This window comes from Dryas octopetala, chromosome 7, assembly GCF_963921425.1.
Source record: "Dryas octopetala chromosome 7, drDryOcto1.1, whole genome shotgun sequence".
Lineage (NCBI taxonomy): Eukaryota > Viridiplantae > Streptophyta > Magnoliopsida > Rosales > Rosaceae > Dryas > Dryas octopetala.
In genome coordinates, this window is record NC_141372.1 from 19911023 (window position 1) to 19929979 (window position 18957).

Below are 18957 nucleotides of genomic sequence, written 5' to 3' on the forward strand. Positions count from 1 at the left end.
AATAACCATCAAGCATTGCAAAAACGTGTTGAAACCCTTACTAATGAGAGGGATAATAAAATAAGGAATTTTTGTACTTTAAAATTACAACCAATGAGCAAATATTACAAAAGGCTAATGAGCGAGTTCCCGTTCCACCAGCAAAAATTACAGGTGATGATTATATATCACTTGGAGCAAGGATCAGACAACTTCCTTTCCATCTTCATCAGTAGATAATTAAAGAATTTTCAGAAGCAGCAGCAACAACTTTGCAGTTAGAGTTACAAAAAGCATTATACCAGTCAATTTTTGAACCTAAACCTTCCATTACACCAAAGTTATTACTTGATTGATTTTGGTTATCTTAACGACTTATTTACTTCAAGACAGATAGCCTACTAGACAATACTTTGCAGACGTACATCTAGACAGATGGCCTATGACTTATTTACTTCAACAATTCTCTTTTAAGTTCCAATACTTTGCAAACATACATCTAGACAGATGGGCTACTCATAGCAAGTCCTTCCTTAGCATTCCACCAGGGTGGTTTCCTGATCATGTCCACAATCAAGCTTACCATATAGCAGCTTTTGATGAAGACAAATATTTTGTTTCTCTAGTAGTAGGATATAGATGGAATTTTACCATAGAGCATATACAAAGATTTTGAGGAGGAAAAATATGTGACTTTGACAGATTTGATGCCACTTATCCCCAGCTAACATTAATAGGAGAAGAGCATAATATGAGCTTCTATAGCAGAAAGAAGATTCTCACTAGTCCCTTTGGACCTGTACTCCACATGAGTGCAGAGACTAAAGATACTTTTGATAAAATGAAAGAAAGAATAGAATACAGAGAGCAAAAAGAAGAGAGCGATGCTCAATTTTGGAACAACCTCACAGATGAAGAACTTCTGTGAGACCCTGTATTTTTCAAGGATTTATTCTAAATATTTTGAGAATTTATATTGATTATTTTGAGAATTTATTTGAGAAATAAAAAGGTTTTGGATTTATTTTTAAATTTTGTTTTAAATTGGGCTTGACCCAAAATTGACTTTTAAAACTACTGGGCTTTCATCTTTGACTTTGGGCACGTTAGATAGGTCTTGAGTCCACGAGTTCGTAGACACGAAGCAAGCGTAAATCGGAGTTACGGGCATTTGAAGTAAAGGTCAATCTCGTAATTTATACCAAAAGGGTTTTAAAACCCAAAAATCAGACTTTTATCTCATTTCTCTCTCTCTCTCTCTCTCTCTCTCTCTCTCTCTCTCTCTCTCTCTCTCTCTCGCTGCACTGTGCAGCCGCCGCCATCACCGGCGCGTGAGGGCGCGTCCGGCGACGGTTGCCAGAGGTTGAAGCCCAGACGAGCTCACCGTCTCTCCCTCTTCCTTTGCCTATTCTCCGTTCAACCCAGAAAAACCCCGAAACCCAATCCAAGGCCAGTTTGGAGCTCCGGCATTGACCCGACTTTTTCGGCGGATTTGAGGCCGGCGACCACCCTCATCTTCTTCTTTTCGTCTAGCCGAGCACGGTGGTGTACTCCGATCGTCCACCCAAAGCTCCTCGATGGCGGATCGAAGCTCTAAGGCTGGCGGCTTCTTTGGTCATTTTCTGACTTTTTCGGCAGCCAATTCCGTCGTTCAGGTACCAAACTTCATCCTCTCATCATGTACGTGCTATTGGTTGTTGTGGTTTGAGACAAGTGTCTGTTGAAATCGAATTCCCTGTTTTGCAGCCATGGTCACCACCAGCTCCACCACTGTTGGCGGCGGATTGGTGGTTGTTTCTCTCAATTCTTTCCAGCTGATCATTCCAGAGACTATTTCCAGGCTCAATTACTTTTTGGGTGAGTTGTTATGTGTTGTTTGGAGCGGGGCAGCCACCGTGCGTGGTGGCGGCCGTCCGTTACGACTGTTTAACGGCCATTATGTTTCTGTTTTGTAATTGTGATTGGTTGTCTGGTCTTAACAGGTACACGAGCTCGGGAAATCTCATTCTCGATGCCGTTATGCTGCCAGATTTGTTATCCGAGCAAAGGCACCAAGAAGGGCATTTCGGTCTTTTCACGTCGTTGCACAGTGAGTGAAATTAGATAGTTGATTGTTTGTTTGGTTGCTTGTATGCATTTGTTTGCTAGGACTTGGTTTGGCTAGGACTTGGTAAAGTCTAGGCTTGAATCTTGAAAGTAGAAATGATGATGATTATGCTTTGAGGTCATCAATTAAGACGTGAATAATTTGAGGTTGAGGTTAAGGTTAATAGTTGACGATTAGGCAATTGATTTGCAAAATGATTATTATTATTATTGGTGAGATTTGATGTGAATTTGAGGAATTATGTTTATCTTGATGCTTGGATGATTGGCGATGAAATTGTTATGTGATTGAGTAATTATGGATTTTATTATGGATATTTATTGAGTATGGAAATTGAAGAAATTATTAAGGTTAATTGTTAAGTCATTTCACTCATACGAGCTCTAGTGAGCTTACCGGGTTGTTTGTTTGGATGACCCGGTGTACCATGGATATGGTGCAGTGTGGTTATTTGTGTTTTGTAGGTTAAGCAGACTGAGGAGGTAGTGAGAAGAACACGAGGCAGTGGGACCCATTTTAATTTGATTTTAACCGATTTTATACAGCGATTTTACATAAATATTTTTGGGCTCGCACTCTGATTTATTATATGTATTTATTTATTATGTTAAGTGTATGACTCATTCTTTGAAAATGAGTTTAAATGACAAAGTTTCAGTGTGTTTATGAGCCCGAAATTCGGGGCATTACAGCTTCACAATATCGAGAATATGATGGAAGCCTAGCATCAGCACCGAAATCACCATCAGCATTGCAATGATAGAGCAGATGTAGCCAAAACAATAGTACAAATCTTACACTTAGCAGTAGAGCACATTCAGCAACAGTTGCAACAATAATGATATCATGCAATAATAGCAAGGCCAGCACCCAACCACTTTAGCAGCATCACGTTTACTTTGGAAAAAGAAAATATACATGTAGCCAAAAATAGTACTATTTGACAAGACAAAGCAATTAAGCTAGTTGGACCAACCTAAATAGAATTTTGCCCTTTATTGTCTTTACACACGAAAAATGCCCTGATTATTAACAAAAAATAGGTCAAAGTTGTTATGGATAAAATACCCAAATAACATTTACGTTTACTTTTATCCTGTGATGCTTTGTATTTTCTAATTCATGGTTTACTATTTCTTTTCATATATTGCTTTGGTAAATATTTCCTTTACCTAAATGTTTATGATTTTTGTATATCAAATCTATTATTTTTATATTAATTTATTATACTTCCTATAATTTTTCTTCCTATATTTCTTTGTACAAGGTTTGTAGGGTTTTTTTTCTTTATGGAAACCGTATATATTGCTTTGGTAAGTCTATGTTTTTACAGTATGCAAATAATTGTTTCCTAATTTGTCTTTTTTGCTTTAATCTGATTCCATTTTTGCCTAAGTATATCATAATTTTGTTGAACTCTTGGTCATATTAAACACTCTGTTCTTTTAGGGTGTTTTTGTCATTTTATCCATATTCTTTCACTTATAGGTCTTTTAATTTTTGTAATGTAAGTGTCTAAAAATTTAAATAATTTATTCTACCTGTTCTACTTAAATATTTAAAGAAATCTAATGTATATTCACTCATGTATTGTAGATCACAAATTTGTAATTGTTTTAAGTTCTTAATTGCTCGAATTTGTTCTTGTTCATTTTTAGCATTTAATTTATTTTGGTCTAAAAAATTATGTTTTTATCAAAGATATCAAAGCTGTTACATTAAAATTAAACATGAAGTGCTTTTTTATATTCTTTTGAACTAAACATGTAACGCTCCGACCCCAATGTGACCCATTGAAGTTTAAGTTTAAGTTTTATTGTGCATTTTTATTTAAATTTTCATTAAGGGAAATTTTAGGATTTTAAGTAAAGGGTTAGTTGACCCAATTTTGATCTTTTTATCTATTGGGTTTTTGGTTGTGAATTTGGTCTCGTCGGATAAGTGTTGAAACCATGAACTTGTAGACGCGAACTGTGCGTCCATGAGAGTTTCGGATCAAGAGTTATAGACGTTTGAAGTAGAGGGTATTTTAGACTTTTTCATTGTAGGTGTTTCTAGAAAGGCCCAAATGTATTTTTAAATTTTCAGACCTCTTTTTCTCTCTCTCTCTCTCTCTTCATTTTTCCTTCTCCCTTCATTTTCTCTCCTTTCCCCGCACACTCTCTCTCTCCCCCGCAACCCACCCTTGTGTAAAAGGTATAGCAGTGTTGTGAAATGAACACACTATTATTCATTGACTGTACAAAGTTTAAATACAGAGGCAGCCAGCAAACCAATTAACTAAAGTTAGCTATAAACATGGAAGACCAGGGATAAGGCAAAGACTTATCACTTATCCTAGACTTAGTCAAACACAAAGCTACAGCAACAGATATTCAAAAAACACAACAGAACTTGATAGCTTGAGTATTTGTCGCCTATATGCCCCCGCAAGATGGGCCGGGAAAAGTGAGGCCAATCTTGACTTTTAGTGTCTGAAAACGAGGACGTGGCAGAGATTTGGTAAGAGCATCAGCAAGCTGATCAGCAGAAGGAACATGGGCGACACGTAGAGCACCGGATTGGACCCGTTCCCTGATGAAGTGATAGTCCAGTGCAATGTGTTTCATCCTGGAGTGGAAAACTAGATTGGAGCACAAGTGGGTGGCGCCAACATTGTCACAGTATATGACAGGGGTGGTGGGTAAGGAGACCCCAAGATCAGTAAGAAGGAAGCACACCCAAGCTAGCTCTGCAGCAGTGGCAGCAACCGAACGGTATTCAGCCTCTGTGGAAGAGCGGGCAACCGCGTTTTGTTTCTTGGAGCTCCAAGAGATGGAGTTACGGCCAAGATAAACAATATAGGCACCTGTGGACGAATAATCGTCCTTGTCGCCTGCCCAATCCGCATCAGAAAATGCATGGAGAGAGGGATTGGTGGCACGATGGAGAAGAATACCGTCATTCAGAGTGCCAGCTAGGTACCTGAGAAGACGCTTGACAAGGGACCAGTGGTCTGTGGTAGGCTGGTGCATAAATTGAGACAGCTTGTTGACGGTGAAAGAAATGTCTGGGCGTGTGAGGGATAAATATTGGAGCTGACCAAGGACTGTGCGAAATTGACTAGGATCATGTAGTGGAGAGCCGGAATGAAGAGTTGGTGGGGCTCCAGGGGGCAACGGCGTAAGGACAGGCTTGGCAGCCATCATATTGGTTCGATGAAGGATGTCCAATATATACCGTTTCTGGGAGAGTAGGATACCATTGCGATGAGGAATTAACTCCTCGCCAAGAAAATATGAAAGTGAGCCAAGATCCTTCAGGGAAAAACGGTGAGCAAGAGTAGTAACAAAGTCATTAAGGACATCATTATTGTTGCCTATGAGGATTATATCATCTACATAGACTAAGAGATAAAGGAGATGTTTTTCAGTATGGAAAACAAACAGTGATGTATCGGCATGAGAGTTATGGAAACTAGCCTGGAGGACGAAAGTGCGGAGCTCATGGTACCAGGCGCGGGGGGCTTGTTTGAGACCGTAGATAGCTTTGCGAAGCTTGCAAACATAGGACGGCCGATCTTTCTCAACAAACCCTTGTGGTTGAGTCATGTACACATTTTCAGAGAGATGGCCTTGAAGGAATGCATTGTTGACATCCAGTTGGCGGAGTGGCCAGCCCTGTCCAATGGCAAGGCTAAGGATTACCCGGATTGTGGTGGGCTTGATACGGGGCTGAATGTTTCATGATAATCCACACCAGGGCGCTGATGGAACCCTTTTGCCACCAAACGAGCCTTGTACCTGTCAATGGAACCATCAAAGTTTCTTTTAATACGAAAGATCCACTTACAGCCAACTATATTGGAGACCAAGTCCGGAGGAACGAGCTCCCATGTTCCATTGCGAACAAGGGCATCATACTCTGCAGACATGGCGTTGCACCATTTCTCATCTTTGAGGGCCTGGGTTACGGTGGTTGGTGTTTGGACGGGTGAAGGATTTAACTGTGTGCTGAGGTTCATTTTTTGTAAGGGTTTGTGAATATTGTTCTTGCTACGTGTGGTCATACGGTGGTCATTGAAAGCGGGTGGGGCTGGTGCAAGGGGTGCAATTACATGGGCAGGTGGTAAGATCAACGGGGTTGTGAGGTTTGTGGATGAAGGGGCACTAGAGGTCTCGGGGGGAGGTTGATTTGATGGGTCAGAGAACTGGATGGTGGGTGATTGTGGAGGGGAGTGTCTGATTATGATTGTTTGAGTATGGGGTGGAGCTGGGTCAGTGGTGTTTGTTGCGGCAGGGTGCTGGGGAAGAGGTACAGTGATGTGGTTTTCAGGTGGAGGAGCTACAGACGGTGGCAGTTCTTGAGGTTGCACTGCAGAGGGAGTAGTGGCAGCCGGCATTGAGGGAGAGGTGCATGGAACCGTAAAAATCGATGGGATCCACAAGTCAACTGAGGTGGAAGATGGCCTTGGTGATGACGCGTGAAGTGAGGTGTAAGAAAAGATGGACTCTACAAAGTGAACATGACGGGAAGTGAAAGTTTTTGAAGTGGATGGATCAAAGCACAAGTATGCACTTTGAGAGAGAGAGTAACCAAGGAAAACACATGCGGTGGATCGTGGATGTAGTTTGTGAGGGCCATAGGGACGTAACCAAGGGTAGTAGAGACAACCAAAAATCTTGAGTTTGGAATAGTTGGGGCTCTCCTGAAATATGAGTTCATATGGTGAAGAAAGGTTGAGAGTGGGTGTGGGTAGTCTATTTATTAAATAAACTGCTGTAGCAAAGGCATGAGACCAGAAGGATAATGGAAGGGAGGCATGAGAAAGTAGAGCGAGACCAGTTTCGACTATGTGACGATGGCGTCGCTCAGAGTACCCATTGTGCTCAGGAGTATGTGGAGGAGTGGTGAGGTGAGAGATGCCATTGGAGGCAAGGTAATCTTTAAGGGCGATATATTCCCCACCATTGTCAAAGTAAAGTGTAATGATTTTGTGATGAAAATAGTTTTCAACAATGGGTTTAAAGCGTATGAAAATATTTTTTACATCTGATTTGCGCTTTAAAGGATAGAACCATATGTATTTAGTGAAATGATCCACGAAAATAACATAATATTGAAAACCATCTTGAGAGACAATGAGGGAAGTCCAAACATCAGAAAAAAGAATTTGTAATGGATGTGTAGAAGTAAGAGAGGAAGAAGAGAATGACAGTTTATGACTTTTATTAATGCGACAATCATGACAAAAGGATTCTTTGGACAGTGGAGTAGATAAATCTAGGTGATGTTGGGAAACAATATAATTTAAAATTGAGAAGGCAGGGTGTCCTAGTCGATGATGCCAATTGGAGGACGTTGTTTTGACACTAGAAAAAGCGAGAAGTGGGGAGGACTGAGGGTCGGCTGCCGGCCATTCATATACTCCGTCTTTAGTGGTTCCCTTCAAGAGGATTGCCCCAGTGTGTAGATCCTTCATATAAAAACAATGGGGTACGTAAGAATTCTACAGATGTGTTGTTAGTGTGACAAAATTGAGAAACAGAAACAAGATTTTTTTTCATGGTGGGTACGCAAAGAACATCATTTAATTGAAAAGTGTGTGAAGGGGTAATGAGAGATTTTGAACCAGTGTGGGTGATGGGGAGACCAGTCCCATCTTCTATCATGTTGTTGTCAGAGCCTGTGTAAGGAGCATGGAAGGATAGATTGTTCAGATCATCCGTAACATGATGGGATGCGCCACTATCAAACAGCCAGGCAGGATTATGAGAGGAGGGAGCAGCTGCATAATGGGCTCGTGGTTGCCATGGTGTTGTTGACCGATGTGGTGGCGTTGGAGCAGAGGCCATATTGTTGTTTTGAATGGGGATGACCTGAAAAGAAGGACACCTCTTGGCGGTGTGACCTTGATTACCACAAACCTGACAAAATCCAAGGTAGGGACGTGGTGAAGGTCGATTGCCTCGATAATTTGTGGTGGTGGAGGCAGTGTTTATGGTGCTGGAGTTTTGGGGGGAAGGGCGCCAGCCATTGTTTCGGTTAGAGAAGGGGCGCCAATTGTTGGTGGTAGAGGTAGTGTGTTGGGGGCGGTAGTTGGAAGAGCGGGTGGTGGGGTTGGCAGTGGCAGGTAGGCTCATTGTGTCTTTGGTGGTTGTAGATAGGGAGGTTTCAAACATGAGTAATTTTTCATGAAGTTCTTCAAAGGATATTGAAGAGTCACGAGCTTGAACTGCTCGGGCAAGTTCCTTGTAATCATCCCCCAATTCGGTCAAGATTTTGTCTGTCAGAACAGGTGCTCCTAATATGGCCAATTCATCAGCATGGGCCTTGATGGATTGGAGATAGTCAGTGATGGACAGAGAGCCTTTGGTGAGGTTTTTGAGATGTTGTTTGACCTGTTGGATGTGGCCTCAGGTGGGCTTGGCATATGTGTTGGCTAGTATGTTCCAAGCTTCTCGTGAGGTCTTGGCTTGAGCCACAAACGGGATGATTGAAGGAGAAAGAGACCCAATGAGGGCATTAAAGATAAGTTGATCTTGACGGACCCAGAGGGTGTGGGTGTGGTGGCGTTGTTTTCTGTAGGGGTGGGAGGTGTTGCGCTGTTTTCTGTAAGGGTGGGAGGTGGACATTGATTTGAGCCATCTATGTATCCAAAGAGATCATACCCAATGAAAAGAGTGTGAAATTGGAGTTTCCAAGAGAGATAGTTGGTGCTGGTGAGTTTGAGTGGAGCTTGGGCAGAAATGTTAATGGAAATAAGTTGAGATGCATTGGAGGGGTTGAGGGTGACGGTGGCCATTTGGTTTGAAAAAAAAATAATAATAGAGATAGTTGGACCGTGAGGCTCTGATACCATGTAAAAGGTATAGCAGTGTTGTGAAATGACACACTATTATTCATTGACTGTACAAAGTTTAAATACAGAGGCAGCCAGGAAACCAATTAACTAAAGTTATCTATAAACATGGAAGACCAGGGATAAGGCAAAGACTTATCACTTATCCTAGACTTAGTCAAACACAAAGCTACAGCAACAGATATTCAAAAAACACAACAGAACTTGATAGCTTGAGTATTTGTCGCCTATACCTTGCACACCTAGCCAGCACCACCACTCTCGCCGCCGACCACCACCCACCGACCCAACCTCATCGGAGTGACCCCACCGCGCCGACCACCACCTCCCATTCACCACCCTTGTAGCCCAGCCCACACACGCAAGCGAACAAGGCCAGAGAAAGCCCATCTGCCACCACCAGCAGTCGCCGGCCATTTCGGCCACCTAATACCTCCGGCGAGCCTCCCCCAACGCCGACCACCTTCCCTGGCCACTCCTCCAGCCAGCCCAGCCCCCCTGCGAGACCCCTGCTCAGAAAACTCTCACAGAAACGCCGGCCATTCTCCTTCCAAACTCCGGCCAGTCCCACCTCCTATCTTCAAGGGTTAGGGTGAGTTTTCATTCCCTCTTAATGGGCTTTCAACCTCTCATGTTTTGGTGGTGAAATTTTGAGATTTTGGGTGAAGTTTGAATATTGAGGTTTAAGGCCATTTCAGATTCCCTTTGAATCTTAGAGTTTGAGACTATTATTGTTGTTTTCTTAGACAAATTTCATCCCTAAGAACCTCAATTGTTGTTTAGAACCAAAAATTTTAGAATAAATTTGGAGGAATTTGAGTGTTGGGAAGTTTGATTTCAAGGGTGGAACCCATTTTGGGTCTGCTGAGGTTTGGCTGAGTCTTGTGGTAATTTTGGTGTGGTTTTGGACAATCCCATATTTAGGAAACCCAAAAATTTGATACTAGATTTGAATGTATAAGAAGATTTGAGAAATTTTTGTATTTTGGTTAATTTTGGGCTTGAAAAAGCCACGTACCTTGGGCGGCAACCTTTGTGATTTCGAACCCCCGCTGATATTCCATGATTTTAGGAGTATTTAGGATTACTTTGTTGAGTGGGTTACTGATCTAGGTTATGTTGTTTATGGTTAGTGAGCTGGGAAGCTTTAGGGGCGGTTGTGGAGTAGTTGTTATTGGTCAACTTGTGTAGATTGTAAATCGTCATGTAGGAACGAAAGTTGGGTGGGATGTTAGGTACAACACACACATACAAATTTAACATCTTGGAGTTGAGACTAACTTCTTATTTTTTTTATTTATTTTATAGGCGAGACAATCGTGGCTCGTGACGATCCGGCGGAGGATCGAAGCTAGGGCTATCTCTGTGAGTGGACTTTGTTTTATAAACGTTTTTATGAAGTTTCATGATTTAAATTTTTATTTTTTTCCTTGAGCTTTACTTGGATTTGTTGAATGGTGAGTTTGATTTTGATATTAAAAAGTTTATGGTGTCCGAATGATTATTTTTCCAATTTAATGCATTGAGAATTGAATTTGAGATTTATTCTTACTTTAATAAATTATACAATAATATTCTATAATGGGTTTTGAAGTATCTATTTGAGATTTATTTTTATGCGGAAGATAATATTTTAAATTTGGTTTTAGCGTCAACCATTGGAAGTTTTTTATTTGGATTCATGAGATGAGCATATTTTATAATGTTTTGGCTTGGCATTTGATTTCATGGTTTGAAGAGCTATATTATTTTGAGACATTTATTAAATGCATGATTTTGAGGATTTGTGAAAAGCTTAAGAAATTGTAATTTGCAGATTTTATCTATTTACAAGAATGATTTTAGAAAGTTGCAGAACGATTTTCAAACCGCCATATTAGTACCCTCACCCACAGATACAGATACAGATAGGTCTTTGTGACCCATCTCGGCACACATATAGGTTTTGGGAAGTGAGTCGGGATGCCTCGCCCTTTGGGGCAGATCTGCGTGCACGTATGACCAGGATTGACTGCACGTGTTTGGATTTTACTCCGTGCGTGTGTATGACCAGGATATTGTCTGCCTATGCGACGCAGGAATTCCGCATAAGTGTATGGCCAGGTTTTTCAGGATATAAGCATGGTGGAAATTAAATTGTTATCTTCAAGAGTTTCAATATGGATTTAAAGTGAGAAATTCCTTTCGAGTTTTATAAAGATTTCGATTTTATTATTTTTATGACTATGTTAATTTAGATTGTTGGCTATTGAGAAATGTGTTTTGATTTATCTTTTCCTTGAGTTCCATTAGTTTTATAACACTTTTAAAGCTTGGAAATGGTTTTAAAACTGGGGGATTTCAAAGAGCGACGTGAAGTCTTAGAGTTAAATGTGGTTATAAAGGGTTTTCTGAAAATATATTTAATCTTTGATTTCATTTCCATTAAACTGTTCACTCATTAAGTTTATCTCATAATTTTTCTTGTTTTGTCTTAAATTGTCCTCCCAGGCAATAGCAGTGGTGGAGGTCGCGCCAATCACGTTGAGGCATGGCGTCCATTTTCTCTACTCGAATCTTGTAGGCATCGCTTTTATTTTGGAAGTTCCTTTTTTTTTAACTGTAAAAATTGTAGTAATAAGAGTAGTGGCTCTGATAACCATACTTAAATTATAAGATTATTTTGTATTTGTAGGGTCTGAGACCCCTTTTGGTTGTGGTAGAGGTGGTTGAAGTTTTTAGAAGTGTTTTTACAAGTTTTATAAATTTTGGGTTAGTCCATTTTTAAGGGAGGTTCTGCTAAATTTTCGGTAGGATTTTCCTTGATTTTAGATCCCACAGGACCTCTTCGGGTTTCAGGGTGGAATCCGGGAGCGGTCTTGTCAAAACATCTTCCAATTTTGAATAAAATAAAAAATCATTACATCTAATGTATGCTCAAAGTAGTCTAACATTTCTTTAGGCGTACTAAAATCTAACATTATTGCTACATGTACGCATCCTTTTTCCCATAGTTATATATTTTTTTTTTCCATTGCTGGGGATCTATACTATCTAAATTTAATATGTTACCTTCTAAATTTATTTATCTAATTCCTTGTATGTGAGGTATCATATTTTTTCTTGACCTCATTTGGTCATATTCTCTATTTGTCATATTTTCATTTTGTAATTCTCTATATGTTTCTTGTGTGGTTGAGATTCCTATATGTTCTATTCTATAAGGGGTTTCTAAATTTAATGTTCCTCTAAATCCTTGGATTCCAAAAGTTACATTAAAATTTTCTCGAGTTTGCTATGCTGGATTACATTCTATTGTATGTTCTGTTTTGTGCTCTAATATATAGTCTATTGTATTCACTAGATCCTATAATATGTTCTAATCATAAGTCAAAAATTAATGCTACAAGCTCTTCATCATTTTTCCTATGTAATCCTAAATCATGTTTTATATTTTTCTAAATTCTTTTAAATTATCTATATCGTCTATTAGTTTATCCATTATAAAATCTAAATTTGCTTCAACTAAATTTTGGTCTATATTATCAAAGGTCATGTTAATATATACTTGCTCTTCAATTTCACTTTCAATGTCATTATTATCTATTTGCTTATAGTTTGAAAAACTTAATTGATGTTTCTTCATCCATGTGCTCATATATTTGTGCATTGCTAGGTTGTTTATTAATTGCTCTAATTTTAAGATTTGATAGTTTCTACTTAGTTCCTCCTAAGAAACTGTTGTCTACCGGTATGGCTTCTATTATATTCATGTGTTTTCTTCCGAACATTTTTACTAGATCTTGAAATTCTACATTAAATTTATAATTCATACTATCAAAAATTTTTCCTATGTACATTAAACTAATGCATAAGTTTTTATAATCACCTCGCGTGTTATAATTCTTTGTTCTTATGCTTACTTTAATATGTTGACTAAATTCACTAATTTTTATAGGCAAGTTAGGCATACATCCTAAAACTGCTAAGTTTTTATTCAAGTCTATTTAAGTTGTTGCTATTGCAGCTTGCTCATGATTTTCTCATCTATCATCATATATGTAAACTAATGTTTTAATTCCTACTTGTGCTCTAGCTAATCCAGCTATTCCTACAAATATTGTTCCTACATGTATTAATCTATAATGTTGTTTTTTAAGCTCTATAACTGCTTCTGAACTTAGTAAATCTAATATAACTCTTTTATCTATACAACTAATTTGTTGGCTTATCTTATTTACAATGCTTGTTTTACTTTCTAACACTCCCACTTTGTATAAAAAACTTATATTTCTTTGAGTGGAGTTGGATTATACAATTATTTTGTCTAATAGGTATATGCTGATTTGGGATAATAGATGTGTAATCTGAAATTCCTACAGGTATTGTGTTTGATTATACTTCTTGAAGTGTTTGAAGAGCTTCTATATATTTTGCACTAGTTTTTGCACTTTGCATTTATTTTGGTAGCTGATCTATTTTGTTATGTAGAATATCTACTTGTTTTGCTAAATCTTTTTGTACTAACTATATTTGTTGTACTTTCTTTTTAAGTTATTTAATTATTACAAATTTTTTTTGAATTTTCTTAGTATTATCTTTTAGTTGCTTGATAATATAATCTAAATTTTTTCTTAGAATATTTGTTGAGTTTCTTCCTAGATTTTGCCTCAATTAATATTTCTATTGACTAACTTTGCTTTAGCTTTAGTTGTTCTAACTTAATATTCTATGACAGATTGATAAGTAAATCAATTATACTATTTTCTATATGTTGTTCTTTATTATGTAAGATATACTTATATTCTTTGTTATGAAAATGACAAATTAAAGTGTTATTATCTAAAGTAAGTTTTCTCTTATGATGCTCACTTATTTCTAAATTAAGAAAATCTCTCATAACCTACCTTTTTATAACTTAATTACTAAGGTATTTTGTACTTTTTCTACAACCAAAGTTAGTATGCAAAATATATATGAATGAGTGAAAATGATAGATAGATGTGTGAAAAAATGAAGTGTGAATGTTTAATTTATATGAAAAGTAATGAAATAGCCGTTGGGAATTTTTAAATAATTTTTCTATATTTTTTCATATATATTTTTTGTATTTTTTAATGTTAGTATAACAGTCAATTAATTAGAATTGTTAATCACCAACGGCTATTTAAAAAGGAAGGCCCAGATCGCACCACGCGTCTGGGCCCGTTAATTTTTTTTAATGCATTACGGTCGAAAAACACGAATTGTCCAGATGCACCGGTTAACCAATCTGGGCCGTTCGCCGTTTGCACGCGAGTGGGGGGAGGTGGCTGATAACACTAACGTGCCACAGTGTAGCTGTCGGCTGATTTTTGACTTCCCTGGCTTTTACTAAATTACCCTTATGCTTTTTATAAATTCCTTTCATTTTTCTTACAAACCAAATTTATCTTGAAGGGCTACAAGGTCATTTCCCACGTGGTGGGCCCCACCTCTCTCTTGCTCTCACTCTCAGCCGGAGCTTTGGAAAGCTCTCAAATAATGATCTCACTCACTCTCACTCTCATTGTAATAACCTAATTTTAAAACAAATCCATTTATATATGTTTATTATAAATAATTATACTTATATTTCTATTTGCTCATATTTACATTTATAAATATTAGTATTTATATTTATATTTGTTTATATTTACAATTATATTTAAGTTAATATTTATATTTATACATATTCAATATTATTATATATTTAATTAAAAAAAAATGTTTTAACTTAACTTTCCTCCAGTAGGAGGAAAGCTAGCTTTTAATTGGTTTAGTAAGGTGGTGGGCGGTGCAGTGTGTATGTGAGTGCAGTGTGTGTGTGTTTGCTGGTGTTATAAGATTGAGTGAATTAAAAAGAAGGCAGCTGGTTTTATTTAGACAAACCGAAAACAAAGCAAGAAAGAAGAGAGAAGAAAAAAGAAAGAGAAAGGGAGAGAGAGAGAGAAGAGAAATAGAGGTACAAAGAGGGGAAGAAAAATAGAGAGAAATGAAGGATGAATAGAGAGTGAAAGAGAAAGAGAAAGAGAAAGAGAAAGAAAGGAGGAAGAAGGTGAGTTTGAATTCTTTTCATAAATCCTCTGTTTTTATGGAATTTATATTTGGTTTTGGATTTCTGATTTTAATGAGTTTCACTTAGTGGTTAGAGAGGTCTATTGGATCACAAACACTATAGGAATTGGAGGGAAACAAGAAAAGGATTCGGATTGGGTGTCCTTAGTAATTTTGAGGTAATTAGAATATGGCTGAATGATTTAATTTTATATATCAAGGTATATTTATACAAGAGTACAACGACCAAATAGGGTAAGTCAACTATACAGCTATGACATTAACTCTTAGCTAAATAAGGAAAACCTATATACACGCTAACTCTCTCCCTCAAGTTGGTGCATAGATATCGCACATGCCCAACTTAGATAGCGATATATGGAAAGAACCACTAGTAACAGCATGAGTCATCACATCAGCCAACTGATCCACACTCCTAATATAAGAAACCTCTATCACACCAGAATCTAGATTATCCTTGATGTAGTTCCTGTCAAGTTCAACGTGTTTGGTTCGATCGTGCTGTACTGGAATATTATTAGCAATCTCAATAGCCGTCGTGTTATCACAAAAGAGCACTATCGGTTTCTGAGGACCATATCCAAATTCACCTAAGAGGATTTTGAGCCAAGTAACCTCCGTAGTTGCATGGTGAAGAGCAAGGTATTTGGCTTCTGCACTAGACAAAGATACTACATTCTGTTTCTTACTCCTCCAAGTCACCAAATTGCCTCCAACAAATGACACATATCCTGAAGTAGACTTTCTATCCAATCTGGATCCAGCAAAGTCAGAGTCAGTGTATCCCACAATATCTAAGTGTCCATGCTTGGAGAATAATACCTTTGCCTGGAGAAGACTTCAGATAAACTAAAATACGATTCACTGCATCCATGTGTCGATTGCTCGGATTATGTATGAATTGACTCACCACATTGACTGCATATGATATGTCAGGCCTAGTATGAGCTAGATAGATCAGCTTCCCCACTAGCCTCTGATACCTCTCCTTGTTTGTTGAAACCTGATCAGGATAGATAGTCAGACCAAGGTTCACCTCGATAGGAGTATCCACAGGTTCACAGGCAGAGTTACCAGTTTCAGCCAAAAGATCTAATATATACTTTCGTTGGGAGAGGAAAATTTCTTGCTTAGACCGAGACACTTCAATGCCTAAGAAGTATTTTAAAACTCCCAAATCTTTCATTTCAAATTCCTTGGCCAAATAGCTCTGAAGCTTCTCTATTTTTCTTATATTACTACCAGTAATAATCATGTCATCGACATAGACAATAAGCAAAGTAATATCATCACCATCCCGTTTATAGAACAGAGTGTGATTTGCCAAGGCTTGCTTAAAGCCATATGCCTTCACGGAATAGCTCAACCTGCCAAACCAAGCCCTCGGCGACTGCTTCAATCCATACAGCGCCTTCTTCAGCTTGCATACCTTACCTCCTTTTGGTGTAAATCCTGGAGGAGGATCCATATACACCTCCTCTATCAGGTTACCATGCAAAAAAGCATTCTTTACATCCATTTGTCGTAATAGCAAATCCAAATTAGCTGCAAGAGAAAGTATAACTCTAACAGTGTTCATCTTGGCCACAGGAGCGAATGTCTCTCGATAATCAATCTCATATGTCTGAGTGTAACCCTTAGCAACCAACCTTGCCTTATACCTGTCAATAGTCCCATCTGACTTATGCTTCACTGTAAACACCCATTTACACCCCACTGTCTTCTTTCCCCGAGGTAACTCGACCAATTCCCAAGTAGAATTCTTCTGGAGAGCCTTCATTTCCTTTACCATAGCAGACTTCCACTTGGGATCTCCAAGAGCTTCCTGAAAATGACTATGAATAGACACAGAGGACAACTGAAGGGCAAAAGCTAAGTGAGACTGAGACAAACGATGATAAGAGACAAAATTAGACATGGGATAAACAATATTAGAAGATGATTTGGAAAAACCCAGCCTATCAGGCTTAGTACGAGTACGAAGGGGATATCTCCTATCCTGGACTCCAACTTGTGGTTCCAAGATAGTAGACTCCGAAGCTGCAGGGTTAGAATCCAAGATAATATCTGAAGCTAATGTTATAGAGGAAGAAATATGTACCTCATAGTCAATTTCAAAAGAGTCATCCGATGACATGGTAGTATCATTAAGGAGAGGATTGAAGTCACTAGGAGGCGCAACAATATCAATTTTGTTCTTCCTGGTATAAACTTTTCCAAACAATGTGTTTGGCCCTTCAACCTCCAACTCATCACCCATTTCCCCTGGTTCGATGTCACTTGAAATCCAAAACTTTTTTTCTGCCAACCACAAACGTTCCTCTTCCTTACTTCGAATCTCCCCCTGAAGAGGAGCCAGAGAAACCTCCCCAGAAAAATAAGAAACCTGTTCACATAACTCAACATCCATGGACACATAGAATTTACCTGTGGGAGGATGAAAACATTTATACCCCTTTTGGGAACTAGAGTAACCTAGGAAGACACACTTAAGAGCCCGAGGATCAAGTTAATTTATCCCTGTGGAGAGAAAGAACATGGACATAGCAAACACAACCAAAGACCTTAGGGCAAAGATTGAGGGCAGAAGGAATAGAGTGAAACTGTGACAACATCCTCAATGGAGTCTGATAGTCAATAATACGAGCAAGCCTTCGGTTAATAAGAAAGACAGCGGTCATGACAGCATCAGCCCAGAAACATTTAGGAACATGCATAGTAAAACATAAGGCCCGTGCCACCTCAAGAAGATGACGGTTCTTACGTTCTGCTATGCCATTCTGTTGTGGCGTGTAAGCACACATCATCTGGTGAATGATGTCATGTTGTTTGAAGAAATCAATAAGAGACTGATTAACAAACTTCCGACCATTGTCAGAATGGAATACCCGAACCTGAGAATTAAACTGTATGACAATCATTTTGTAAAATTGAGGAATAACATGAATAATCTCACTCTTAGACTTCAGCAAATACACCCAGCTCACCCGAGTACAGTCATCAATAAAAGACAAAGTATTTATGACCAGAAGCAGAAGAGGTAGAAAACAGACCCCAAACATCAGTATAAACACATGAGAAAGGAACATGACTTTAAAAGGAACACGATGGTTTTTTGCATAAATGCACTGTTCACACCGTAAACTAGCAACAGGAATATTGAGAAATAACCTAGGAAACAAACGTTCTAGATAAAGAAACGATGGATGTCCTAGACGACAATGCCATAAAAGAATCTTCTCCCGTTCAGACTTCCCTCTTTCAACTTGAAACCCACGGCCAGACTCTGACTGCAACTGCCTAGCCCCTTCCAAGTAGTAAAGTCCTCCCCTCTCTCTACCAGTGCCAATCGTCGTCTTCGTGAGATTAACCTGAAACACACAATGAGTAGAATAAATGGTTACAGAACAATTAAGACTCTTGGTAAGCTGGCTAATGGAAAGAAGACTATTTGAAAGGGTAGGGGCAAGCAACACAGAAGACATGGATAGTGAAGGGGAAATAGAGACGGTCCCACCCCCTGTAATCGGCATAGGAGTCCCATTGGCAACCTGAACAGACTTAACAGGCGGAGACATTAGAGATTTAAACAAGGAAGAATGACTAGTCATATGATCAGTAGCCCCTGAATCAATAACCCAAGTATTGTTAGTAGAAAAAAGAAAGGCCAAACCAGAAGTACCTCCATGAGAAGAAACTCGAGAAATCTGAGAAGCAGAAAAGAGATAGGCGTCTGCAAGAGCAACCTGAAAAGATTTTTTGTTTTTCCGCTCGGCTTGCTTAAGCTTATACCACTCCGGATAACCATGCTTCTTCCAGCAAACATCTACTGTATGTCGAGTACCATTGCAATAAGTACAGAGACGAGCAGAAGGCTCAGAGGAACCAGCAAGAGGAGCTGGCTGAAAACTGCTCTTGTGGACTACTAGGGCTGAAGCCTCAGAACTATCTTCAG

At 38.8% G+C, this 18957-nt stretch overlaps 1 protein-coding gene across 3 annotated transcripts; it reads left to right on the plus strand.

The window, feature by feature from the left end:
* Positions 1–1282: 1282 nt before the first annotated feature.
* Positions 1283–11790, plus strand: LOC147280365 (uncharacterized). Of its 3 annotated transcripts, XM_086252443.1 has the most exons (6): positions 1283–1634; positions 1726–1836; positions 1962–2068; positions 10236–10292; positions 10744–11097; positions 11418–11790. In XM_086252443.1, the coding sequence occupies exons 2-5, from the start codon at positions 1728–1730 to the stop codon at positions 10846–10848; spliced, it is 378 nt and encodes a 125-aa protein (XP_086108569.1). In that variant the 5' UTR covers positions 1283–1634; positions 1726–1727; the 3' UTR covers positions 10849–11097; positions 11418–11790. The 3 variants fall into 3 exon arrangements, 2 of the variants coding, with proteins under 2 accessions (XP_086108569.1, XP_086108568.1); XM_086252442.1 differs by lacking the exon at positions 10744–11097; XR_015123567.1 differs by lacking the exons at positions 10236–10292; positions 10744–11097; positions 11418–11790 and adding an exon at positions 2529–2772.
* The last annotated feature ends 7167 nt before the right edge of the window (positions 11791–18957 follow it).